This window comes from Musa acuminata, chromosome BXJ3-6 (genome assembly GCF_036884655.1).
Source record: "Musa acuminata AAA Group cultivar baxijiao chromosome BXJ3-6, Cavendish_Baxijiao_AAA, whole genome shotgun sequence".
NCBI classification, from domain to species: domain Eukaryota; kingdom Viridiplantae; phylum Streptophyta; class Magnoliopsida; order Zingiberales; family Musaceae; genus Musa; species Musa acuminata.
The window spans coordinates 5,595,507-5,615,659 of NC_088354.1; the positions used below are offsets into that span (position 1 = coordinate 5,595,507).

At 37.6% G+C, this 20,153-nt stretch overlaps 4 protein-coding genes across 5 annotated transcripts; 3 read left to right on the plus strand and 1 right to left on the minus strand.

The window, feature by feature from the left end:
* Nucleotides 1–2,825: 2,825 nt before the first annotated feature.
* Nucleotides 2,826–4,442, plus strand: LOC135640232 (F-box protein At1g67340-like). The gene is made up of 3 exons (XM_065154478.1): nt 2,826–3,244; nt 3,340–3,502; nt 3,583–4,442. The coding sequence occupies exons 1-3, from the start codon at nt 2,841–2,843 to the stop codon at nt 4,297–4,299; spliced, it is 1,284 nt and encodes a 427-aa protein (XP_065010550.1). The 5' UTR covers nt 2,826–2,840; the 3' UTR covers nt 4,300–4,442.
* Nucleotides 4,443–5,675: 1,233 nt separating this feature from the next.
* On the minus strand, nt 5,676–11,614 carry LOC103987119 (plastoglobule-localized metallopeptidase 48, chloroplastic). Of its 2 annotated transcripts, XR_671855.3 has the most exons (10): nt 11,362–11,614; nt 11,004–11,061; nt 10,641–10,708; nt 8,975–9,154; nt 8,347–8,443; nt 8,161–8,270; nt 7,313–7,446; nt 6,914–7,115; nt 6,320–6,432; nt 5,676–6,202 (listed from the first exon to the last, which is right to left on the minus strand). XR_671855.3 is itself a non-coding variant. In XM_009405325.3 (9 exons), the coding sequence occupies exons 1-8, from the start codon at nt 11,584–11,586 to the stop codon at nt 6,962–6,964; spliced, it is 1,026 nt and encodes a 341-aa protein (XP_009403600.2). In that variant the 5' UTR covers nt 11,587–11,614; the 3' UTR covers nt 6,588–6,822; nt 6,914–6,961. The 2 variants fall into 2 exon arrangements, 1 of the variants encoding a protein (XP_009403600.2); XM_009405325.3 differs by lacking the exons at nt 5,676–6,202; nt 6,320–6,432 and adding an exon at nt 6,588–6,822.
* A 928-nt stretch (nt 11,615–12,542) lies between these two features.
* Nucleotides 12,543–15,743, plus strand: LOC103987120 (uncharacterized). The gene is made up of 2 exons (XM_009405326.3): nt 12,543–12,856; nt 15,168–15,743. The coding sequence occupies exons 1-2, from the start codon at nt 12,614–12,616 to the stop codon at nt 15,588–15,590; spliced, it is 666 nt and encodes a 221-aa protein (XP_009403601.2). The 5' UTR covers nt 12,543–12,613; the 3' UTR covers nt 15,591–15,743.
* A 3,575-nt stretch (nt 15,744–19,318) lies between these two features.
* On the plus strand, nt 19,319–19,755 carry LOC103988260 (male-cone protein 1-like). The gene is made up of 2 exons (XM_009406810.3): nt 19,319–19,631; nt 19,739–19,755. Exons 1-2 carry the CDS (start codon nt 19,319–19,321, stop codon nt 19,753–19,755), a joined length of 330 nt encoding a protein of 109 aa, XP_009405085.2.
* Nucleotides 19,756–20,153: the final 398 nt, after the last annotated feature.

A 20,153-nucleotide genomic window follows, 5' to 3' on the forward strand; every position in this document is an offset into this window, starting at 1 on the left:
CATGAAGAATGTTAGAATTCTACCTTCGCCATTGATTTACTAACGATAACTATACTACTACTCAGAGAAATATGACCAACTATCATTATCTTATTATTGATGGTAAGATTCTCCATAATATAATGGATGTGAATACGATGAGTTCTGTGTCTACATCATATAGGCTCTATTGCATCTACTGAAAATCATCCACTATCTTTCTCTTTCTCTTATGTGTATAAATTTGACTAGTACCTCGATAAGTTCTATGATTTGAATCTTGGGTAGTATGTGTAAGATATTAATTCTTGATTTATGTACTATCTTGAATTGTGTACATGAGACAATTGACTCCCTAGTGTCAGTATCATCATCAGTCAAGGTATTGCTGTCCATGTATTGCTATGTCTGTGGACTGAGCAGGTTGTTGAATGCAATTGAGAAGGTGTCCACCCGACTCAATTCTTTCTTATGGTGTGGATGATTCTACTACATTCCCCATTACATTTTTATCTTTGCATGTTGGGTGGAAGATTGTAGCGGACGAAAGGGTTTAAAAACTCTTTCCTATGATTTAATGGTTAAATTGATTATTTGAACTAGGCAATCTGAGTCCTTGATCGATATTAATTAAAATCCATCATTACCGAGTAGTACAAATAAGTATAACTCGATAGAGGGTGGTCCACATATTGATCCTCTATCAGATCAATATGAATTGTTCATACTAAGCGACATAGCTTGGTACGACGAACCCTGCTACCAACCACCCTGAAAAAAATTTGAACATCATGTGATTATCAATTTGTTACCAAGTTGGGCAATTTATATGTCAACACCCCATGGGACATCCCGTCAACACATAACATCAATAATAATTTTTTTTGGTATGATTCAAACGACTCTCTATATTCATGCTCGATATTTCGATAAAACTAACTACCCATTAAATATAGGTAATTATATATTAAAATAATCTCAAGTACATGGATTAAAGTTATTTAACACAAACTTAAGCTTTGAACATAAAATTTTTGTTCTTCAAGCTTAAGGCATTATACTTGAGTTTGGAGGTGTTGAGGGATGTAATATAGATAGAGTCGATCCGACTTAGTCTATACTCGAAGGCATAAAGTCATCCGAGATTCTCTCTAAGTTGCATGGAGGCATTCAAGGTGGCTCCAAGGTGATCTTGAGATATCTCTGAGGTGGGGATCTGACCTCGAGGGGTTTCTATATGAAAATCAATGTCAAAAAGAGTTTTCCAATTCAATCCGTCTGACGATCAAGATAGTCAAAAATATATAACACATAATATATTTCCAAATCTCATATTGATGGAAGCCTCATTGATTTCAAATAAATTTATTTCAAATCAGTAACATCCCTTTATCAGGAAATAAATTTCAGTTTTATCATATATTTCAAATATTTTTTTCTTCCAATAGGTTCTGATCGTATATTTCAATTCTTGTGGGGCAGGAGAAGTCGATAATCTATACATAATACACAATATATTTTCGAATCTCGTATTAACGAAAGGAAGCCTCACTGATTTTGAAAAATTTTATTTAAAATCAATATCATCCCTCTATTGAGAAATAAATTTCAGTTTTATCATATATTTTAAATATTTTTTTTGAATCATATATTTCAATTCTTGTAGAGTAGGAGAAGTCGATAATCTATACATAATACATAATTTATTTTCAAATTACGTAACGACGAAAGCCTCATTGATTACAGGTACATCAATTCAAACTTAACTAACGTTGTTTTTTTTGTTTCGAACCGTTCTTTGTCTTTGGTCATCCATCATTTCTCCTTCTTCCCCCTCTCTCTCTCTCGGAGTTATACAAGTGCCCGCCGGGTTTGGAAGTTTGACCGTCGACCACCTGACTCAGTCTTCCGTTACGTTGTTTCTCCGACTCACTTTACTTCATAGCCGTATTTACTTTGCCAACTTCTCAACTACCTCTCTCTCTCTCTCTCTCTCTCTCTCTCCATCAAACTTGTCAGGATCAGGGATTACACACCGTAGCGGTCGCGAAACCTTGACGCTATGCCCCATACCCTTTCCAAAAAATAAAATTATTTGTGTGAAATCTAAAGTGAGAGAAATCTAAAAATTATTTAGTTTGTTTGTGTGAAAAGAGCGAGTCATATCAACGAAAAATTTAGTTTGTTTGTGTGAAAAGAGTGAGCCATATCGACGAAGAATTTAGTTTGTTTGTGTGAAAAGAGTCAACCATATCAACGAAGAATTTAGTTTACGAGAGAAATCCAAAAAAACAAAAAGTAAGAGATAACAAAAAGGAAGAGAAATCCAAAAAAACAAAAAAATTTGTTTGCAAGAGAAATCCAAAAAACAAAAAGTAAGAGAAATAAAAAAACAAAAAGTAAGAGAAATCTAAAAAACAAAAAGTGAGAGAAATCTAAAAAGAGTGAGCCATATCAACAAAGAATTTAATTTGTTTATGTGAAAATCTCTTCCGAAGAAATAGTTTATATGAAATTAATATATAATAAAATTATTTTTTATTTTTTTTATTCGTATCGTTTTACATGTGATAACACATGCGATCTTTTTCGTCGATAAAATTAATGATCGAAAAAAATTGAGATTAAATAATTTTTTATAATTATAAGGATCATAATGTTATTTTTTAAAATATAAGGATTGTGATGTAAATTATAATTAATTAAATAAGATAATATGTAATTATCTCTACTTTTAGTTGAATTTTTTTTGTTTTCAACCGCCAGTGTTAGAAAGAGGAGAGAGAAGCATGCGTGAGGTGGAAGTGAGGGGTCAACGCACTTTTGACCGTGTGCTAGCAGCTGATTCCCACCGTCTACCGATGGCGATACGGTCATTTCGTTTGGCTAAGACACTCCTGCTTTGTGTATGCCTGTGTATATACGGTGGTCTTGTCGCTCTCCTCCTGAGGCGTCCTTCGCCCATCCGCGCAGCCAACGAGAGCGCCATGCGGACGAGGAGAGGCGTCTGCTACCCCAGGCCGCAGTGGAGAGCCGAGGAGCCGGAGGAGGAGGAGGTGGAGGGTAGGAGAAGGAAGAGGCCGCGGCGGGTCCCTGCCGGAGAAGCAGCGGCGGACGAACCCGCGAGGATGATGGCCGCTGAGGGCGTCGCTGGGGAGATGCCAGACTTCTTCGACTCCCTCCCTGACGAACTCGTCGTCTCCATCCTCTGCAAGCTGAGCGCCTCTGCCGCTCGCCCCGCTGACCTCGTTGGCGTCCGGATAACGTACTATTCCTTCTGAGCTTTCTGCATTTCGCTCGAATACTCGTCTCATTTGTTCCATCTCTGTGCTAAAAATCGCTTTTTTTTTCCCGTCGTAGATGCAAGAGGCTGAACGAATTGGGATCCGATCCCCTGGCTCTTGCCATGGCGTCCATGAAATCGCTCGCGGTTAGGGCCAAGAACTGGTCGGAGTCGGCACACGAGTTCTTGAAGCACTGCGCCGACGCCGGAAATCTGGAGGCCTGTTACATCCTCGGCATGGTAGGTGGCGTCTCCCCTGTTTCGTTCTTGGTCGAAAGGAAGGATTTTGGGGATTCCTATTCTGTGATTTGTTGCCGCAGATCCGTTTCTACTGCCTGCAGAACCGGGGGAGCGGTGCGTCGCTGATGGCGCGGGCGGCGATGGGCTCCCACGCCGCGGCGCTGTACTCGCTGGCGGTCATCCAGTTCAATGGCAGTGGAGGCTCCAAGGACGACAAGGACCTCCGCGCCGGGGTCGCCCTGTGCGCCCGCGCGGCCGTCCTCGGCCACGTGGACGCGCTCCGGGAGGTCGGCCACTGTCTACAGGACGGCTACGGCGTCCGCCGGAATGTCGCCGAGGGCCGGCGCTTCCTCATCCAGGCCAACGCCCGGGAGCTCGCCGCCGTCCTCAACTCCTCCCCTGCCTGGAAACGCCACGGCGACGCGCTGGCCTCCGGCTGCTCCCTCCTGAGCGACTTCGGCTGCAACGTGCCGGCGCCCGAGGCCCACCCGGCCAACCGGTTCATGGCGGAGTGGTTCGCGGCAAGGGGCGCCAGCGGGTGGCCGAGGGAGGATGGCCTCCGCCTCTGCTCACACATCGGCTGCGGCCGGCGGGAGATGAGGCGGCACGAGTTCCGGCGCTGCTCTGTCTGCGGCGTCGTCAACTACTGCTCGCGGGCGTGCCAGGCGCTCCACTGGAAGCTAGCGCACAAGGCCGAGTGCGCTCCCATGGATCGATGGCTCGATGCCGCCGCCGCGGCCGGAGCCCCACCGGAGGTTGGTGGCGGTGAGATGATGATGATGATGATGTTGAATTGAGAGGTAGTCCTTTTTTTCTCCTTTTCTTTTCTGGTTTTTTTTTTTTCTATTTTTGTACAGCAGACAAAAATGATGCCCTTTTTTTTTTTTTCCTTCTTCTCAACCTCTATAGAGAGAGAAAAAAAAGCAAAAATATTGCTTCATCTTTTTCTCATGTTTTTATTTCTCCCATAATATATATATATATTAAAATATTTTTTAGCATGAAATTTTTTTTCCTTGTCAATTTTTTTTATATATTTTATAAAAAATAAATGATAAAAACGAGATTCAAATATAAAGAGATATATAATCATGGAAATTCTTGACAAAGAAAAATATGTAATGTGGCATTCCTGTGGCCAATATAATAGAAACTTAATTGTGGGATTAGACCACAGTTAATTCTAATTAACTGTAGTTAGCTCAATCGAGCCATTCCAATCCTCCTCTCAAAGTGGACTTGAGAGAGTAGAGATTACATCTAAGAGATTGACATTACAGTTGGATAAGGGATATTTCGAATACATAGCAATAAACCCTAATTTTGTAGAGATGAGAGAGAAACCGCTTGAATTTGTGGTGTTGTGGAAAGTAAAAACGCTCAACGTCTCAATAGGAGTGAAAGCAAGAGAGAGAGAGAGAAGGTGGCGTGCGTGACTTGTGAGCAGCCTTTTGTTGTATATATATATATATATATATATATATTTGATGTTGATGATACTTTGTGTGTGTTGTTTAGCTTTTTCCGGTCACACGCGGTGGACCAGCTTAAATCGCCTTTGCGTTGAGGTTAAGCTTATTCCTGTGGCCGGAATAAAGTGCTTCTGCTCTCTCTCTCTCTCTCTCTCTCTCTCTCTCTCTCTGTGTATGTGCGTAACGCTCTTTGCGTTTGACTGTGATTGAATCAAGTGAAAAGTGTGAAGACACAGAAAACAGTGGGGGGGACGTACAAAGGAATCCAAGGATAAGACATGAAAATGACATTTTCTTTGAGCCAATCACTGATTGTTTATTGTTGAACAAGGAAAAAAAATCAATTACATTTGTTTGTTACCTTTTTATCCTATAATATAATAGTTAAAAGATCAGATGATAATGAATATAAAATATTAAATGAGCCTACTATCAAAATTATCAACTTCTGCATCTTGAAATCTACTACCAAAAAAAACTTGAGCTGGATGATCTTATAATCATTTGAAATTTTACACTAATATTTGCAAGGGATTGAAAAGATTTAGTCTACATATTATCTAATGGTTAAGGTGATGTTTGATTCTGTATATACTTGCAAGTCATTGATTTTTATGTTGAGAAACCCTTCCATTTGCTGAGTGATCGATTGACTTGATCTGATCATACAAAAAAGTTCACATCATGCAGATTCTTGGAAATCAAATCAAGAGGACAAGTTATATAATAACCAGATTATGTTCATAATTTCTACATGCAGGTTAGGCAAATCTTGCCATCTTTCTTCATGTCAAATCACCACTTGCAAGAGGGTTAATTGTCATGTTAAAACAAAGACTACTGATGCCTCCCCCTCACATCACAAGAGCTGACTTGGTCATTCACAACCACAACCATGTATGTGTTCTATGGATTACACCGAAGGGGCTACTGGAGTCATCTCATGAACCCACAAGGAAGGAAGAAATCTAATAGATTATGGGATTATATTGTCGGGGTGAGGGTCCTATCCTTTTCAATTGGATTCATATCAATAGAAATTGATTGAAATAGAAAGATCAAATGCAAAGAGATTATTACTGTTGTTGTCTAGTGAGGTGAACAAGCAGGCACTGGTCACTTTCAGAGGCTTGGCTTCTTTCAACTCTCTAAATTTCTTCCCCTGGTTTTATCTGTTATCCTTATCATCTTGAGTAAGGCTTGCTAGCTTCTGTCTTCCAATCAATTCCTGCAAGAAAAAATATATATCAGCCTTGTCAAATGTGACTTTAATATATAATTTTTCTAAAGCATGAATCAAAGAAGATTAAGACTTGTGAATACTAACTAAACAAATCCAAAGTACCTTCATTGAGACATATGAGATATCTGCCTCCAGATTCTCCCGAGGAATCCCGGTGTGCAATATCTGCCACAATCCCTTCACCTACAGTCCTTGCCCATTTTGATAGGTCTATCCTGTAGTCATGAAGACAAACATTCACCGAGAGAAGTATGGTTCTATGGACAGAAACAAGGATCTAATCCTGCAAAATTAACAACAGCAATACGAAGAATGTGTTAAAATATGTTAAGGTATACAGTAGTAATAAATCTTAGTAGGCCCAGCTAACTATAGGAAGTATACAACATTTCAAATCATTCATCCAACTTTCCTTGTGTTTCGGCGTTTTAACAAAACAGATTACATGCACAGATATCAAAGATCTTTATTCTCATGTATATCTACAATACTGTATATGTTGTGTACAATGCTAATATTCACTAAATTTCTTCCTATCTTCATGACGCTCTAGTATCAACATCCCCCCTCCTTAGGGCTTCCAGCATCCTATTTCCAACCATGCACTACAGAATCCAAACATGATGAATTAGATGTGCATGATTAAGCGGCATCGATGACATTTAGAACAGACAATTGCAAAACATTTCTAGTTACCTTCTGGTTTAATTTCAACATTAAGCATTTAAAACATCATCGCAATCTTCACCGCACAAAGGTATTTCTAGGCTTTAGAGAATCTTCCAGTTGGATAGCATGCTTCAGTAGATATTTGTATTCCTGACCCCTTGACCACTCGTCAATTTCACGGGCACGTAGAACAGGCAAGGGGTGGGATAACTGCCTCGTTTGAGCATTCCTAGGACCACACAAATGAACTTTGAAGTTAAATTTCAACAAGAAACCTCATAAAATGATTTACATGGCAAGAGAAGCCGTAAAGTCCCAATTATTTGGGGCTGTCTTCATGGATCCTTTTCCTCCTCTGAGCAAAGTTGGTGTAATATCTAAATACTACAAATTAATTAATGTCACATTACAGCACATGACACAAACCTGATGTACCAACCAATGGGGTTGGAAGAAGCCTTGTCATATGAGCGAGCTTGCTCCAAGAATGCATCTACATTTAGCTGGTCAGAAAGAGATGGACACCCTCCAGCCAGTTTCATCAAAACAGAGATGACCACCTCTTGATAGGACACAAGAAAAAAGTAATTAGAGATTGATAAATGTACTGCAAGAAGAAATAACTAAAATAACATTGTCATTGACTAGAAGTTGGAATGTGATCCCGCATATGCATCTAGCAGTTGCATTTTCCGCCTCCTTCCAGAGATAAAACAGAAGAAGGTGCATAGAGGCTTTTCAGCTAACTTGTATATTTTACAATAAATCCTCATAAAGTCGCAGGTATCACAGAAAATATATTATAGATATCCTTATAAATTTGTCAAAATTTATAAGTATCTTTTTAAAATTTCAAACGGCATGGGCATTTATGAAATCATAGCTCCAGAAAAAAAGAACAATGTGCATATATAAAAATCTGCATGTGGAATATAGTTTGCCTGGTCGGGAACCCTAAACTCTTAAATGAGGTCAGCTCCAGTATTCCTAATGGGATTCCAGTGGATGAGTATAGATTAGGAGAAATTTGATTCCTACCACTAACCATGATGTCTTGGTATACATTTTCAACAGATATGAAGCTCTATACAGAGACAAGGTGAAGATATAGAAACAATACCACACCTTTAAATAACCAATCAACATTGTCCACAATGTTTGTGTTTTGGGATATTAATGTTTGGTCAGACATAATAGTTTACACTAATATCATAAACTGAATGGACCATGGTTATCCTCAAATACATTGATATGCAGTTAAAACTTAAAAGTACCTTTGGATCTTGTGCAACAAGGAGAGCCGCCCTATCGCAAGTTAGCTCAGCAGCTCGAAGCCACCTACAAAGCTGTTCTTCCAAACTCTGGGCAATCAACCCACCAAGGCCTGCAGACAATAGATCCATCTCAGCGTGGATGTTCATAAATCCATGAAGAGCACCACAAGATGTAACACATCATACCAGGTACAGAGTAAGCTCCAAGCGTAATTATGTTTGCAAATGTAAGCCACACCCCATGGTCACATTTTAAGTGGCCCAACTCATGAGCCAAAACGGCCTAATTAAAGGAAAACCTCGGCATACGTAAGTAACTTATTGGATCCAAGTCAAATAAAATTTTCTTCTGGAAATTGAAATGCAATATTAAGAATATGCTACAGGAGTTTACTGTCACCAACATTAAAATAATGACATAAGATACGTGTTATCAATAACTTCAGAACTTCCAAAAGGCAACAGGCAAGAGAGCGAGAATTTAAATGGAGCAACAATGATCCAAGAAATCAGTAAATAATAAAGGCAACACATTCTCCAGCATTTAACTATTAAAAAAATGCATATCTCATCAAGGAATGGATTCACAAATATAAGATATTTTTATTATTTTCTATCCATTGGGCACTTTCTGGAACCATCATCAGCAATATAACTTTTATACGAGGGAACCCCTTTTTTTATTTCAGAGCACATAGGCATGCAGATCTCTTACGAACAATCTCAAATTTCATTCGCTCGCTGTTTGTTTATCTAAAAGAAAGAATTAAATGTACTCTAATGTTTCTGCACTGCAAAATAAAGATGATGATACCTGTAGTTCTCTTCTAGTAAGAAGCTCCACAAGGCTAGTGTGAACAACTATAAATGGTTTCCTACCACTAATTGCCAAGGTGTATGCATTTGGAACAGGATTCTGGCGGACATAAAGATCAGGAGCTTCAGTGTCTAGTACTTTTGCCGCCTCAATCATCAATTTATGAAGATCGGGGAGCTGTAAAAAGAAGGGGGAGAATATAGTTATAGATAATGATAAATGATCACAAATAATTGACAATTGTAGTTAATATATTCACCAAGAATGAATTATTTCACTACATGATGCTCCAAAAAGTAGAGAAGAGATATGGAACAACAAATCTGCATCAACCTTGTTGCTTGTGCACAATCTGTCACAATATAAACCACTTGTGTGACTTACGCATCTATCATGCACATCCAATCTGTGATACATACAATTGTGCATCCTCAGCCCCAGGCAGCCCAGTCTAATACACTGTTTCTATGGACATTTGCCTTGTGTGTGTTGAGCGAAAAAGCTTGTCCTGGGTAAAGTCCATCATGGATCTATCCTTCTTGCTCAGTTTTGTGACTTCTATGAACAGAGGCCAGTTGAGCAAACTGAGAATCAAAGTTTGAGTAGGAATATTTATTAGGACACAGATGTCCATGCTACTCTGATCGCAATTATACATCCTATTACATGGAAATGGCATGTTAAGATGCCTCAAAATCATTGGATTACTATCCCTTTTATGTGAGGGAGGCCTATGTAAACTTATTTGGAAATTGCTCTCAGCAAAAGCTGCCTAAGATGTTACAACATGCTTACCAAAAACCATTTGTGTTTTCCTCAAAAAGCTTTCTGACAAGCTTTCCATATTTTGCTTCAACAATAGATGAACAAAATTTGGAGGGAAATTTGCTAAAAGATAATATCAAGCAGATAAATCTGAAACAATTAAGCTGGTGTTAGAGGCTCATGAAAATTACAATATTTGCCAAAAATTGTGTTATAATCTCTACCTGCACGTCATTCAATAACAAATCCCACTGTAGGGCATCTGTTCTACTTCTTTCTCCTTTGTATAATTTTTACATAAGTCACAACTATGAATACTAAAAATTCTTATTAAACACAGTAAGGCATTTGTACTTTTGTCTTATGTCTTCCAAGATCTTTAGTAGGATTGTCTTCCAATAACAAGTTCTTTACAAACAGGACTATTCAAAGTATATTGAAGTGACTGACCCGACAAACTGATATCACAATTTTCACATATGGGACTATTTCAATTATATCAAAGTTGTAGAAGTGGAAATTAGAGGGAAAAGCTCCAAAAGAATAAAGATCTATATGCAGAGTAAAGTTGTATTAAGCGAAAAATCAGAAGATAGCAGCAGGCATAAAAGTTTTTTTTTTTTTTGCCTAAGAACAGTAACAATTTAAAAGAATTTCTTTTTCCAAAATCCTCTGCAATCATGAAGTTGAAATACAGAAACGAAGTGATTGATCCATCATCAATTTCACGATGACGAGTTCGTAGTATTATAATGCATCATAGAATGCACCATGCAGGAATACACAAATGAACTCAACTACATAGCAAACAACGCTAAATTACTTCATGTAGTTAATCATTCAATATGATAGATATCTGCATGTTGAATCAGATATTTAATTCTTGCAAGCGTCCAACCTGATTTTCAGAAACAAGTACTGATGTTCCTATGTTCTCAAGAAGCATTACTTGCTCTGTCATTGGTCCTGCAACGACAAAATATAAACTGCCAACTTAGACACTATAAAAGTAAAAAAAATACAAAGGTAAAATCATCAAGGATATCACCTTTCAAAAATAAAAGGAAAAAAATCAGTTAAAACCTATCAACTTTGAAGTCCCTACTCGATATGAAAAAAAGTTTAAATTATCCCGTCACTAAGATAAGCGATGATTAAACCATTAAACAAAGTATATTAATTGCTGAACATTTCCAGTCAAGTGAAATATAGTTGCAAAAGCTTTCATGAGCTAAAAGGAGTAGATTCCATGTGATGTTACCTAACAACGCCTTGCCAAGTTCATTCAACCCAGGAATTGTCCTCAGCAGCAGAGTATTCTGGACACACACAAAGAAACAAGATTATCCATCATACCAAAAGGATCAGATGCTGAATACACAGAAACGTGGAAGAGGAGAAAAAAAAGAAAGAACTAAAACCCCATTAAATACCTGAAAAAACAATCATTTTGCACATGACATGATTGTTTCAGGCGAAAACGAAATATAGCGTACTATCATAAAAATACAAAATTTGCGAGGTTCGAGGTACGCAACCGAAGGGAATCAGCATAAAATCCCGATTACAAGGATAGAAGATCGATAGCCTTTATCCTATGGTACGATCAAAGGTCAAACCTGCTTATCGAGGGGGTGCCTGAAATCATCGGCGTCGAGGTCACGGAAGACGACCCGGGAAGCCTGGGAAACCAGAGCGACAACTCTCGATCTCCGCGTCTCAGGCTGCAACACAACTCTCGAAGCAACCGACTCCCACCGCCATCGGGCGTTCGAGCTCCGAACGGGGACCGGAAGCGAGGGTTTGGGGGAGACGACGCAGGTCAGGGAGAAGAGAGCAGCCATTCGGTAATCCCCCGCACACCCAAATGCTTCGTTTCACAAAAATAGACATGTTGTACTTTGTCAGATACACCATCGTCTAAATTATTTTCGCAAATACACCCCTACAGTGCACCCTATGCTATCATCAGTCACAATTTATAAAACTTTGAGTGATGTATATGAAAAATGGTCGTTGTAGATCCAACGGCGGGTATTGGCGCATCAACTGTGAAGCGTCGTGAGGTCCACAAACGGAGTTACTGGCGAAGATTTGCCACCGTTTCCTTGTCGTTGACCGCACATAATAGCAGACGAAGCAAAATTAAAGGAGGGTTCAATTTTATGTAGCTGAAAGAAACCGTAACGTAACGTCAAACAGAAAACGGCGGAGGAGGGAGAGAACACGTACACGGACTGTATTCCTTCAGTGGCCACTTAGTATCTACCATTATCCTTCACCGATGAGAATGCTACGTAATTGCCTGACCGTACGTATTATTCCACGTATGTACCCAACGTTGCGTCCAATTTAGACCACTGCAGATTTTTGGAGCAATTCCAATGATGGTATTCATGTATATTAAAAGGCAAACTTATGTAGATGCTGTTATCTAAATATTAATTCTTTTATTTTATTATCCTCTACGCCACTTCTGACATATTTATAATTATATATATATAAACGCATAAAAACATATCAATTATAAATAAATGGACTGATATTATGATCGGACGAACACCACTCTCAACCGTGGCAGAATGGACGGTTGAGACGTGAGATCGAGCAAAATGAACGGTCCGATGGAGAATTACAATTGTCCGCTCATTGGGTCAATAAGGATCCAACTCTCTTTGATTAAGGCCGTTGGATTTGGGAACAGTTCAGCGATCCACCGTCCGAAGTGTCACGTTTGGGACGGTGTCATGCGAACTCCGTCATCACACGCGCGTGCCAATTCCTATAACAGCAGCATTCTTGAAACCCTAATCTGTCTTTCGCTTTCTCTCGCCGACGTCGTAGCATACCCTCAGAGGAGGTTTCTTGTTCATGGCGTCGAGCGAAGCGGCCGCTTCGGCCATGGAGATCGAGAAGGCCACCGCTCCCGCTCCCGCGGCCGTGCTCCGGCCCCAGTTCGAGGCTCTGAAGCCGCACGACATGTCCGACGGGAAGATCCAGTTCCGGAAGGTGGGGGTCCCGACCCACCGTTACGCGCCGCTCAAGCGCTGCTGGATGGAGATCTACACCCCTATCTATGAGCAGATGAAGATCGACATCAGGATGAACCTTAAGGTTTGATCACCGTCTTCTCCCCGCCGCCAGTAGATTAGTCGTCTATTAATCGAATCGGATATCTAATTTGAGGTTCTGCAGTTGTCAGAAAAGTGGATCCCTTCTAGTTTTATGCATTAATTGGTATGCTGGCTTTGTTGCGGAAACGATTAGCCTGAAAATTATTGCTTCTCTGCAATCTGAAGAACGTGTTGGATACGAATATGAATGATTATCTTTATCTTATGTTATGTTACGAGTGAACTTAATGATCATCGAGTCTTCTTTGTTTTCTTTAGCGGCCAAGTAAAATTTCTGAGAACGGTGTTGTGATCCCCTTTCGGTATCTTTTACTTCTTGCGGTTAAGATTTTTATGTTGTTCTTCTCCTTGCATTAGTTGAATAGTAGCACAGTATTCATCTCGAGGCATATAAATCTAATTAAATGAATTTGTAATTAAGTGATAGCAGGAAGAAACAGACTTGGAGCTTCAAGTTTGTGCCTTTGTCAATTTCTATGTAATTATGTATAGGTTCATGATGATGTTTCAGGTTCCACATCTGACTATCTTTTGTGCTACAATACTTAAACAAACAATTTAAACAACCCAGACAATTTAAACAAACAAGAGTTAATGCAGTCCTTCAGCTTACCATTTGGCTGCATCAGAATTTGATTGCATCTTACAAGATATGATTATTTGGCTTTTATGGTATTCCTGCTTTCAGGTTTGGGTGAGATCAGCTGAGTTTATTTAGAAGACTCTGAAACCTTTTCTTTACTTTGAGGTTTATTTTGGCCAACTTTGCCAATCTTGGTTGGTTGATCATAGTACTCCAGCTATTCATTAATTAGTCAAGCTTATTTCACTTAGGTATGTTCAATTCATATTATTTAAGAGAATTTGATCTTCCTATGTTACTCGTCCTGTTTAGACATTTTCGTCTTCGATCCATCTTAAATTTATATACAAAGAACAGTCACATACAGCATCAACTAAGCAACCAAATTCACCAATCTCTATTTTGGAGGTGTCTTATGTTAAACAACTTGTATCTTCTTGTAAATTGATAGTTGTTGCTGTAAATTCTTGAGAAAAAGCTAATCCCACTGAAAATTGATATAATCTCTTTTTTTTGTCTTCCAAACAGGCTTTGGAAGTGTCTAATTCTCATTTAACATTTTTTTTTCTGTTACTTTCACTATATTGACAATTTCCTATAATTTATTTCTCAAATTTATATTAAAAGAAACCGTTATGAACAGCATCAACTAAGCTACCAAAATTTGTTGGTCTCCATCTAGATGTTTGTTATGTTGAACTGGTTACTGTAATGTGAAGTTTTGTGATGCTAATTTCAGTGAAAATAGATGCACTTTCATATTCTTTGTGTGCAAATATATGCTATTTTTATGAAATCTAAGTGGCATTCATTACGATCTACTGCATCGATGTTCGCATGTTCAGAGTATTGTATGTTTTAACCTTTAGTTTTTCAAGGGCGTGGGTCTTGTATTCATAAATGTGATAGATCTTGCTTAAAATAGTGTAAGCAAACGTAATATTTATTTAGTATGTGACTTTCTTAATAGCAATTGTGTCCCATAAATCTGCTCTGCTGTAGCCAAATGATGACTCAGTATTTACTATTTTGTACTGAAAAAAGTCCCTAGGAGGATTTCTTGAGCTACAGTTTGATGAATATCTAAATATCTTAGGCGCATAGTTTCCTTTGAAAGATTTGGATTACAGAATTTGGTTTTATAAAACCTCTTTGAACTTCATATGAATGTTTGTGCTGATCAACACTTTTTTTTTCTTTTTGAGAAAGAATGCTTCTAGAAAAAAATTGGTTGAGATATTGGATTTCAAAATAAATTGTGTAATTTCCTTTTTAATGATCTGGATTACAGAACTTGGTTTAGTGAAACCCTCTATGAACTTCATATGCATGTTTGTGCTGATCAATGCTTTGTTTATTCTTTTGAGAAAAAATGATCTGTGAAGTAATTTGGTTGAGATATTGGATTTGAAATATGTTATTGTTAACTACAAATAAAACATCCATATGCGGTTTTTGTTGAATTGATTGCATTAAAGAAAGTAAATTTGTTTATTTTGTTCCATGTAATCTTGTTTGATGACAAAAGACACTCTTCCTTGATAGTGCTTGGTGTTTTGCGGAGGCTGAAATATTTGTTTCCTTTGTTGATTAACTTTGTTCCCGACAATTAATCTTTCTTGGACCATGCATATACGAGTTTCTCCTTTGAAAGTATTGTTCATGTTAGTTTTTTTTTTCTTCTTGTGAATCCCTTTATATCCTATAGGCAAGGAAGGTGGAACTTAAAACAAGAGCAGATACTCCAGATGTCAGTAACCTGCAAAAATGTGCCGACTTTGTTCATGCTTTCATGCTTGGATTTGATGTTGCCGATGCCCTTGCTCTGCTACGCCTGGACGATCTTTACGTGGACTCTTTCGAGATCAAGGATGTGAAGACGCTACGGGGAGAACACCTTTCTCGTGCTATCGGCAGGCTGTCCGGGAAGGGAGGCAAGACCAAGTTTGCTATTGAAAATTCTACAAGGACCCGTATCGTGATTGCGGATACCAAGATCCACATCCTCGGGTCTTTCTTGAACATAAAGGTCGCTAGAGATTCTCTATGTAGCCTTATACTGGGATCACCAGCCGGCAAGGTCTACTCCAAACTTAGAGCAGTCACTGCTAGACTGGCAGAAAAGTACTGAAGAAGAGTACTTGGTTTTGACATGGTTTAAGGTCGCGGAGACATAACTTCTCGAGCAGTTTTGTATTCTGTTAAATCTTATTGGTTTTGATTGTTATGATTGATAATGTGTTAGAGATTAATCTAAAGTGGAACCGAGGTTTCCAAAATGTTATGTTTCTTGTTTGCATGAGCTCTTTAGAATCTCGAGGCCATAGATAGCCCTGCCTGTCAAGTTAAAACACACCTTGAACTCCTAGTAAGTAGCCTATCCTTAAATTGCTTTCTGTAAGTAAATTAAGATTACACGGAACATTTAAAGAGATACAAAAAGTAAATGTGCAAGTAAGAATATGTCTAATGGATATCCATCCAATCTTTTGTACGGTTAAGTGTTTACTGTTTTTATTGGTTTTGCAGAGTGTATAGAATCCCATCATCTCATCGGCTTGACATGAGACGAAAGGAGAGAATAAGAAAGTTGAAGGATTTTTTATCTTTTGATTCGCTTAATAGATGTAGATGTGTGTCTAATAATGTTAATCAGATTGATTAGTACATTATCCTTCCTACAAGTGATAAATCAGAGCATCGAGTCCATGTCATATATACAATCTGATTATTATTATTATTTTTAAATTCTTTTATATGGTTAATTATTTATTAGTTTTATTGGATTTATAGAGTATACAATCCCATCATCAACTTGACATGAGACCAAAGTATCGAGAGAATAAAAAAGTTTAAGAATTTTTTTTATCTTTTGATTTGTTTAATAAAATGTACAATGTTTGTTTTAGTATACAATCCCATAATGTGTCTAAAAAAGTTAAAAGAATTTTTTATTTGTCTAATAATTTGTATACAATCCCATAATGTGTAATAATGTTTGTTTTAGTTTTTGTTATGTTATCCGGATTGGTTAATGCATTATTATTATTATACAAAGTGATATATCCGAATCTTGAATTTACATGTGAGTATCATATACGAATGTAATCTGATGCAATGAAAATTTCTTTTAATTTTAAGAAAAAAATAATATCTATTTTAAATATGGACATGGAGGTCACCTTCCATTTACAATTGTTACTGATGAGTTAGGGTAAGTTGTGACTACATAAAGATATGACTAATTGATTGTTAGAAGAAAAGTGCTAGAAAAATGTTGTGGTTTTGTATCCTATTAAATATCATTGGAATTGATTGTTATGATTCAACATGTTTTACTTAATCTACACTGGAATTGAGGTTTCCATTGTTGTGTTTCTTTGTTTGCATAAGCTTTGCAATCTTGTGAATATAAAGAACATGGAAAAAAAGTGTTCCCATAGCCCAAAATACTTGTTAAAGTCTTGAATTGCTTGAGTTCTTTAGAATGAGAGGCTACAAGTGAGATAAAAGACTAGTTTAAGCTCAAATACATCTACTTAGAGCTAATGAATAGAGTCATAAGAAGATATTTTTTAAAAGAAAAAAATTAATTTTTTTTATTCACATGTGAATATTTTTAGATATTCAGGTGGAGTCGAAGCTAAAGCATAGATACTAACCATTGAACATTTGAACATTAACTTAATAACAAAACTTCTTAGGACTAATTACATATTACTTCTATAATTAGCTACATTTACTATCTCAATCCCTACCAAAAATATAAAAATAAAAAAAATTAATTTTAATATTTCAATTTGTGATAATAGATAGTGACACCGGTGGTTATTATGGATGAGGAAAACGACATAAGAGGTGAGGGTCGTTTTACATCTACATTGATGCCAACATAGTTACAAGCAATAAAGGGTCGCCAATATAGATACCGAGCAACGCCACTCAGCAACTTCATCGATGTCGACGTAAATGCAGAGCGGCATCGCTCAACATCTATATTAATGACCCTTTTATCACTCGATAATTATGTTGACGCTGATGCAAATGCAGAGTGATATCATTTAATTGGCCACTCCACATCTACATCGATGTCGACACAATTGCGAGCAGCACTGCTATGTACTGCTTCAGCGTTAACGTAATTGTCAAGCGATGAAAGGACCACAGATGTAGATGTTGAACAACGTTGTTCTGCATCTGCGTTGATGTCAATACAGTTACCGAATAGCACCGCTCTGTATCTGCTTCAGCGTTAACATATGTAGATGAAAGGACCACATATGTAGATATTGAACAACATCGTTCTGTATCTGCGTTGATGTCAATACAATTACCGAGCAACGTCGATCGATATCTGCATTGGTAGCCCTTTCGTCATTTGATAATTACGTCGGTATTAACGTAGGTACAAAGTAGCCCTCACTTCTCGTCGTTGCTCTTTTTATCTACAACAATCACTCGTGGCTTCCAAGAATATCGTCATCTATCACCACTAATTGAAATGTTAAAATTACTCATTTATATTTTGTTTTCCTATTTTCATTGATAAAACTGATAACGTCACGATAAATAAATCTAGATTTTTTATTTTTGTAATTATAGAGATGTCAATATAATTTTTTAAAGTGAAAAGACTAAAATACTAAAGATAACTAACTAGAAGATAATTCTAATTAGCTAAGAATAATAATAATTTTATATTAAGATACCAAGAACACCTTTAGTAAAGATTGATATACACAAGAAATGAGACGATAATATATCAATTAACTCATCTCATCTTGATAAAACTATAAATATTTTAATGATATTTTTAAATATAATTAAAAAAATTATAATATTGAATATATTTTTATAATTTATAAATATTGATTTGAATTAGAGAAAAATTACTAAATTTGTTCTCCGTGATACATACGACATAAGTATGTATCATCTTGATCGAATCGGAGACTCGAATTAATGGATCATTAAATCAATTAATTATAAATTTAATAAATATACCTTTTATTTTTTTCATGTCATCCCTTTTTTTTTTTCCTCTTTCTTTTCATCCCATGCTTTGCCAATTTTGTTTCTCAAAAGAAAAATATCCACCTCATCATCCTTTTTACTTCTCGCATATCCTTCCTTCTCCGTGGCCCTGAAAATTGATGACGAAGAATACAAAGTTCTTGTCGTTTACATTAGTGAACGCACTTAAATGCATCTCAAGAGAGAGAGATGCATGAATATATCATATCATATCATGAGAGAGAGAGAGAGAGAGAGAGAGAGAGAGAGAGATGGATGAATATAACATATCCACTCTCAGGTTGGGGGATTCGCTCAACACAAATGTTCAATATGATCACTAATGTTCCATTTTTCCTGAGAGATTTGGTGTGTGCACACCAAAACAAATGAAAAGTGTAATATTCATTCTTGGCTTATTTAATTTCTTTCTAGAGATAGAGATGATGCCCAATAGATAATGTTTGCTTCTCATTTCTCGATCATATTCAGTAAAATAAACTCTTTATTCTCGTAGAAATATCTACACATACGGAAACAAATCAACTCTTAAATGCTTATGGCACCGCCAAAAAAGCCTCCCAAGTGTAGGAAAATTCAGAAAAGGAAGTTTTCACTATGGTAATCACTTAATCACTGAAATATCTCATGAATCATTATTTGCGTCCCTTAAAAATATATCATGCAATCAATGTGTGTTCTTTGTTCTTTGGCAGGTTTGGATACTCGTAGCCAGCAAAATCTCCCCCTACTACACCCCCGGAATGCTATAAAGTCTCCCCAACTCGGTTCGACTCAGCTATCCACAAGACGTGATTCGAGGTTGGTGTTCGAGAGTCCGCAAAGATGGCAGCACGCAGGCTTCCCTTGTCCCTGTTGGTCTTGGCCATGGTTGCAGCATTCCTCCTGATTTCTCCTGCACAAGCACAGATCTGCGGAGCAAACCTTTCGAAGCTAGTGAAGGAGTGTGGTAAGTATGTGAAGATCAAAGGGCCACAAATCAAGCCCTCCAAGACTTGTTGCGCTGAGATCAAAAAGGTGGATGTGCCATGTCTCTGCAAAAACATCCCCCCAGGGATCGAAAAGAAGATTAGCTTGAAGAAGGCTGTCTATGTTGCCGAACGCTGTGGCAAACCTGTCCCCAAGGGAAAATGTGGAAGTAAGAACACATCTTTTCTTCTGTACATCCACCCATCCTACTTACTATTACTTTTTACTCTTGCCTGTGACTAGTTGTTTACTGTATGTATTCCATTGGGTTTGCAGAGGTTGCAGGGCTTTGAATTGAAAGGAGGCTGAGGGCTGGCTTTCCATCTTTGCTCAAGAACATGCAGTTACTTGATCAGAGGAGAGAATAAAGAAGATGGCTTTGGATGTTCGCTTAATAAGACTTCAATAACCATTTCTCATGTCTTTTTTTATGTGAATATCCATTGGCAATGAACTATATATAAAAAAACATCTTATGTTGCTTCGTTCTTCCTAATTGTGTTAAATATCTCAGTCTCTATTTCTGTTTTCTTTTTTGGATGTGTTTGTGAGCAGCTCAGCAAACACATCAAACCAGACATGAGTGCACCTAAAACATAAGTACACAAAACATAGTTAATTAACCCCATAGTTAATGAACAAGAGAACAATCATACACACTGTATCAAAGTTTCAGAAGACAAACAAAGTG

Bases quoted from the DNA above. Each gene is read 5' to 3' on its own strand.
- LOC135640232 (XM_065154478.1), top strand. From the start codon at position 2,841: ATGGCGATACGGTCATTTCGTTTGGCTAAGACACTCCTGCTTTGTGTA. The intron at 3,245-3,339 runs GTACTATTCCTT...TTCCCGTCGTAG, and splicing joins CTCGTTGGCGTCCGGATAAC to ATGCAAGAGGCTGAACGAAT. The intron at 3,503-3,582 runs GTAGGTGGCGTC...TTGTTGCCGCAG, and splicing joins CCTGTTACATCCTCGGCATG to ATCCGTTTCTACTGCCTGCA.
- LOC103987119 (XM_009405325.3), bottom strand. From the start codon at position 11,586: ATGGCTGCTCTCTTCTCCCTGACCTGCGTCGTCTCCCCCAAACCCTCG. The intron at 8,444-8,974 runs GTATCATCATCT...TCCTTTAATTAG, and splicing joins TTACTAGAAGAGAACTACAG to GCCGTTTTGGCTCATGAGTT. The intron at 7,116-7,312 runs GTTTGTGTCATG...GTGTGGTCCTAG, and splicing joins CCCATTGGTTGGTACATCAG to GAATGCTCAAACGAGGCAGT.
- LOC103987120 (XM_009405326.3), top strand. From the start codon at position 12,614: ATGGCGTCGAGCGAAGCGGCCGCTTCGGCCATGGAGATCGAGAAGGCC. The intron at 12,857-15,167 runs GTTTGATCACCG...TATATCCTATAG, and splicing joins ACATCAGGATGAACCTTAAG to GCAAGGAAGGTGGAACTTAA.
- LOC103988260 (XM_009406810.3), top strand. From the start codon at position 19,319: ATGGCAGCACGCAGGCTTCCCTTGTCCCTGTTGGTCTTGGCCATGGTT.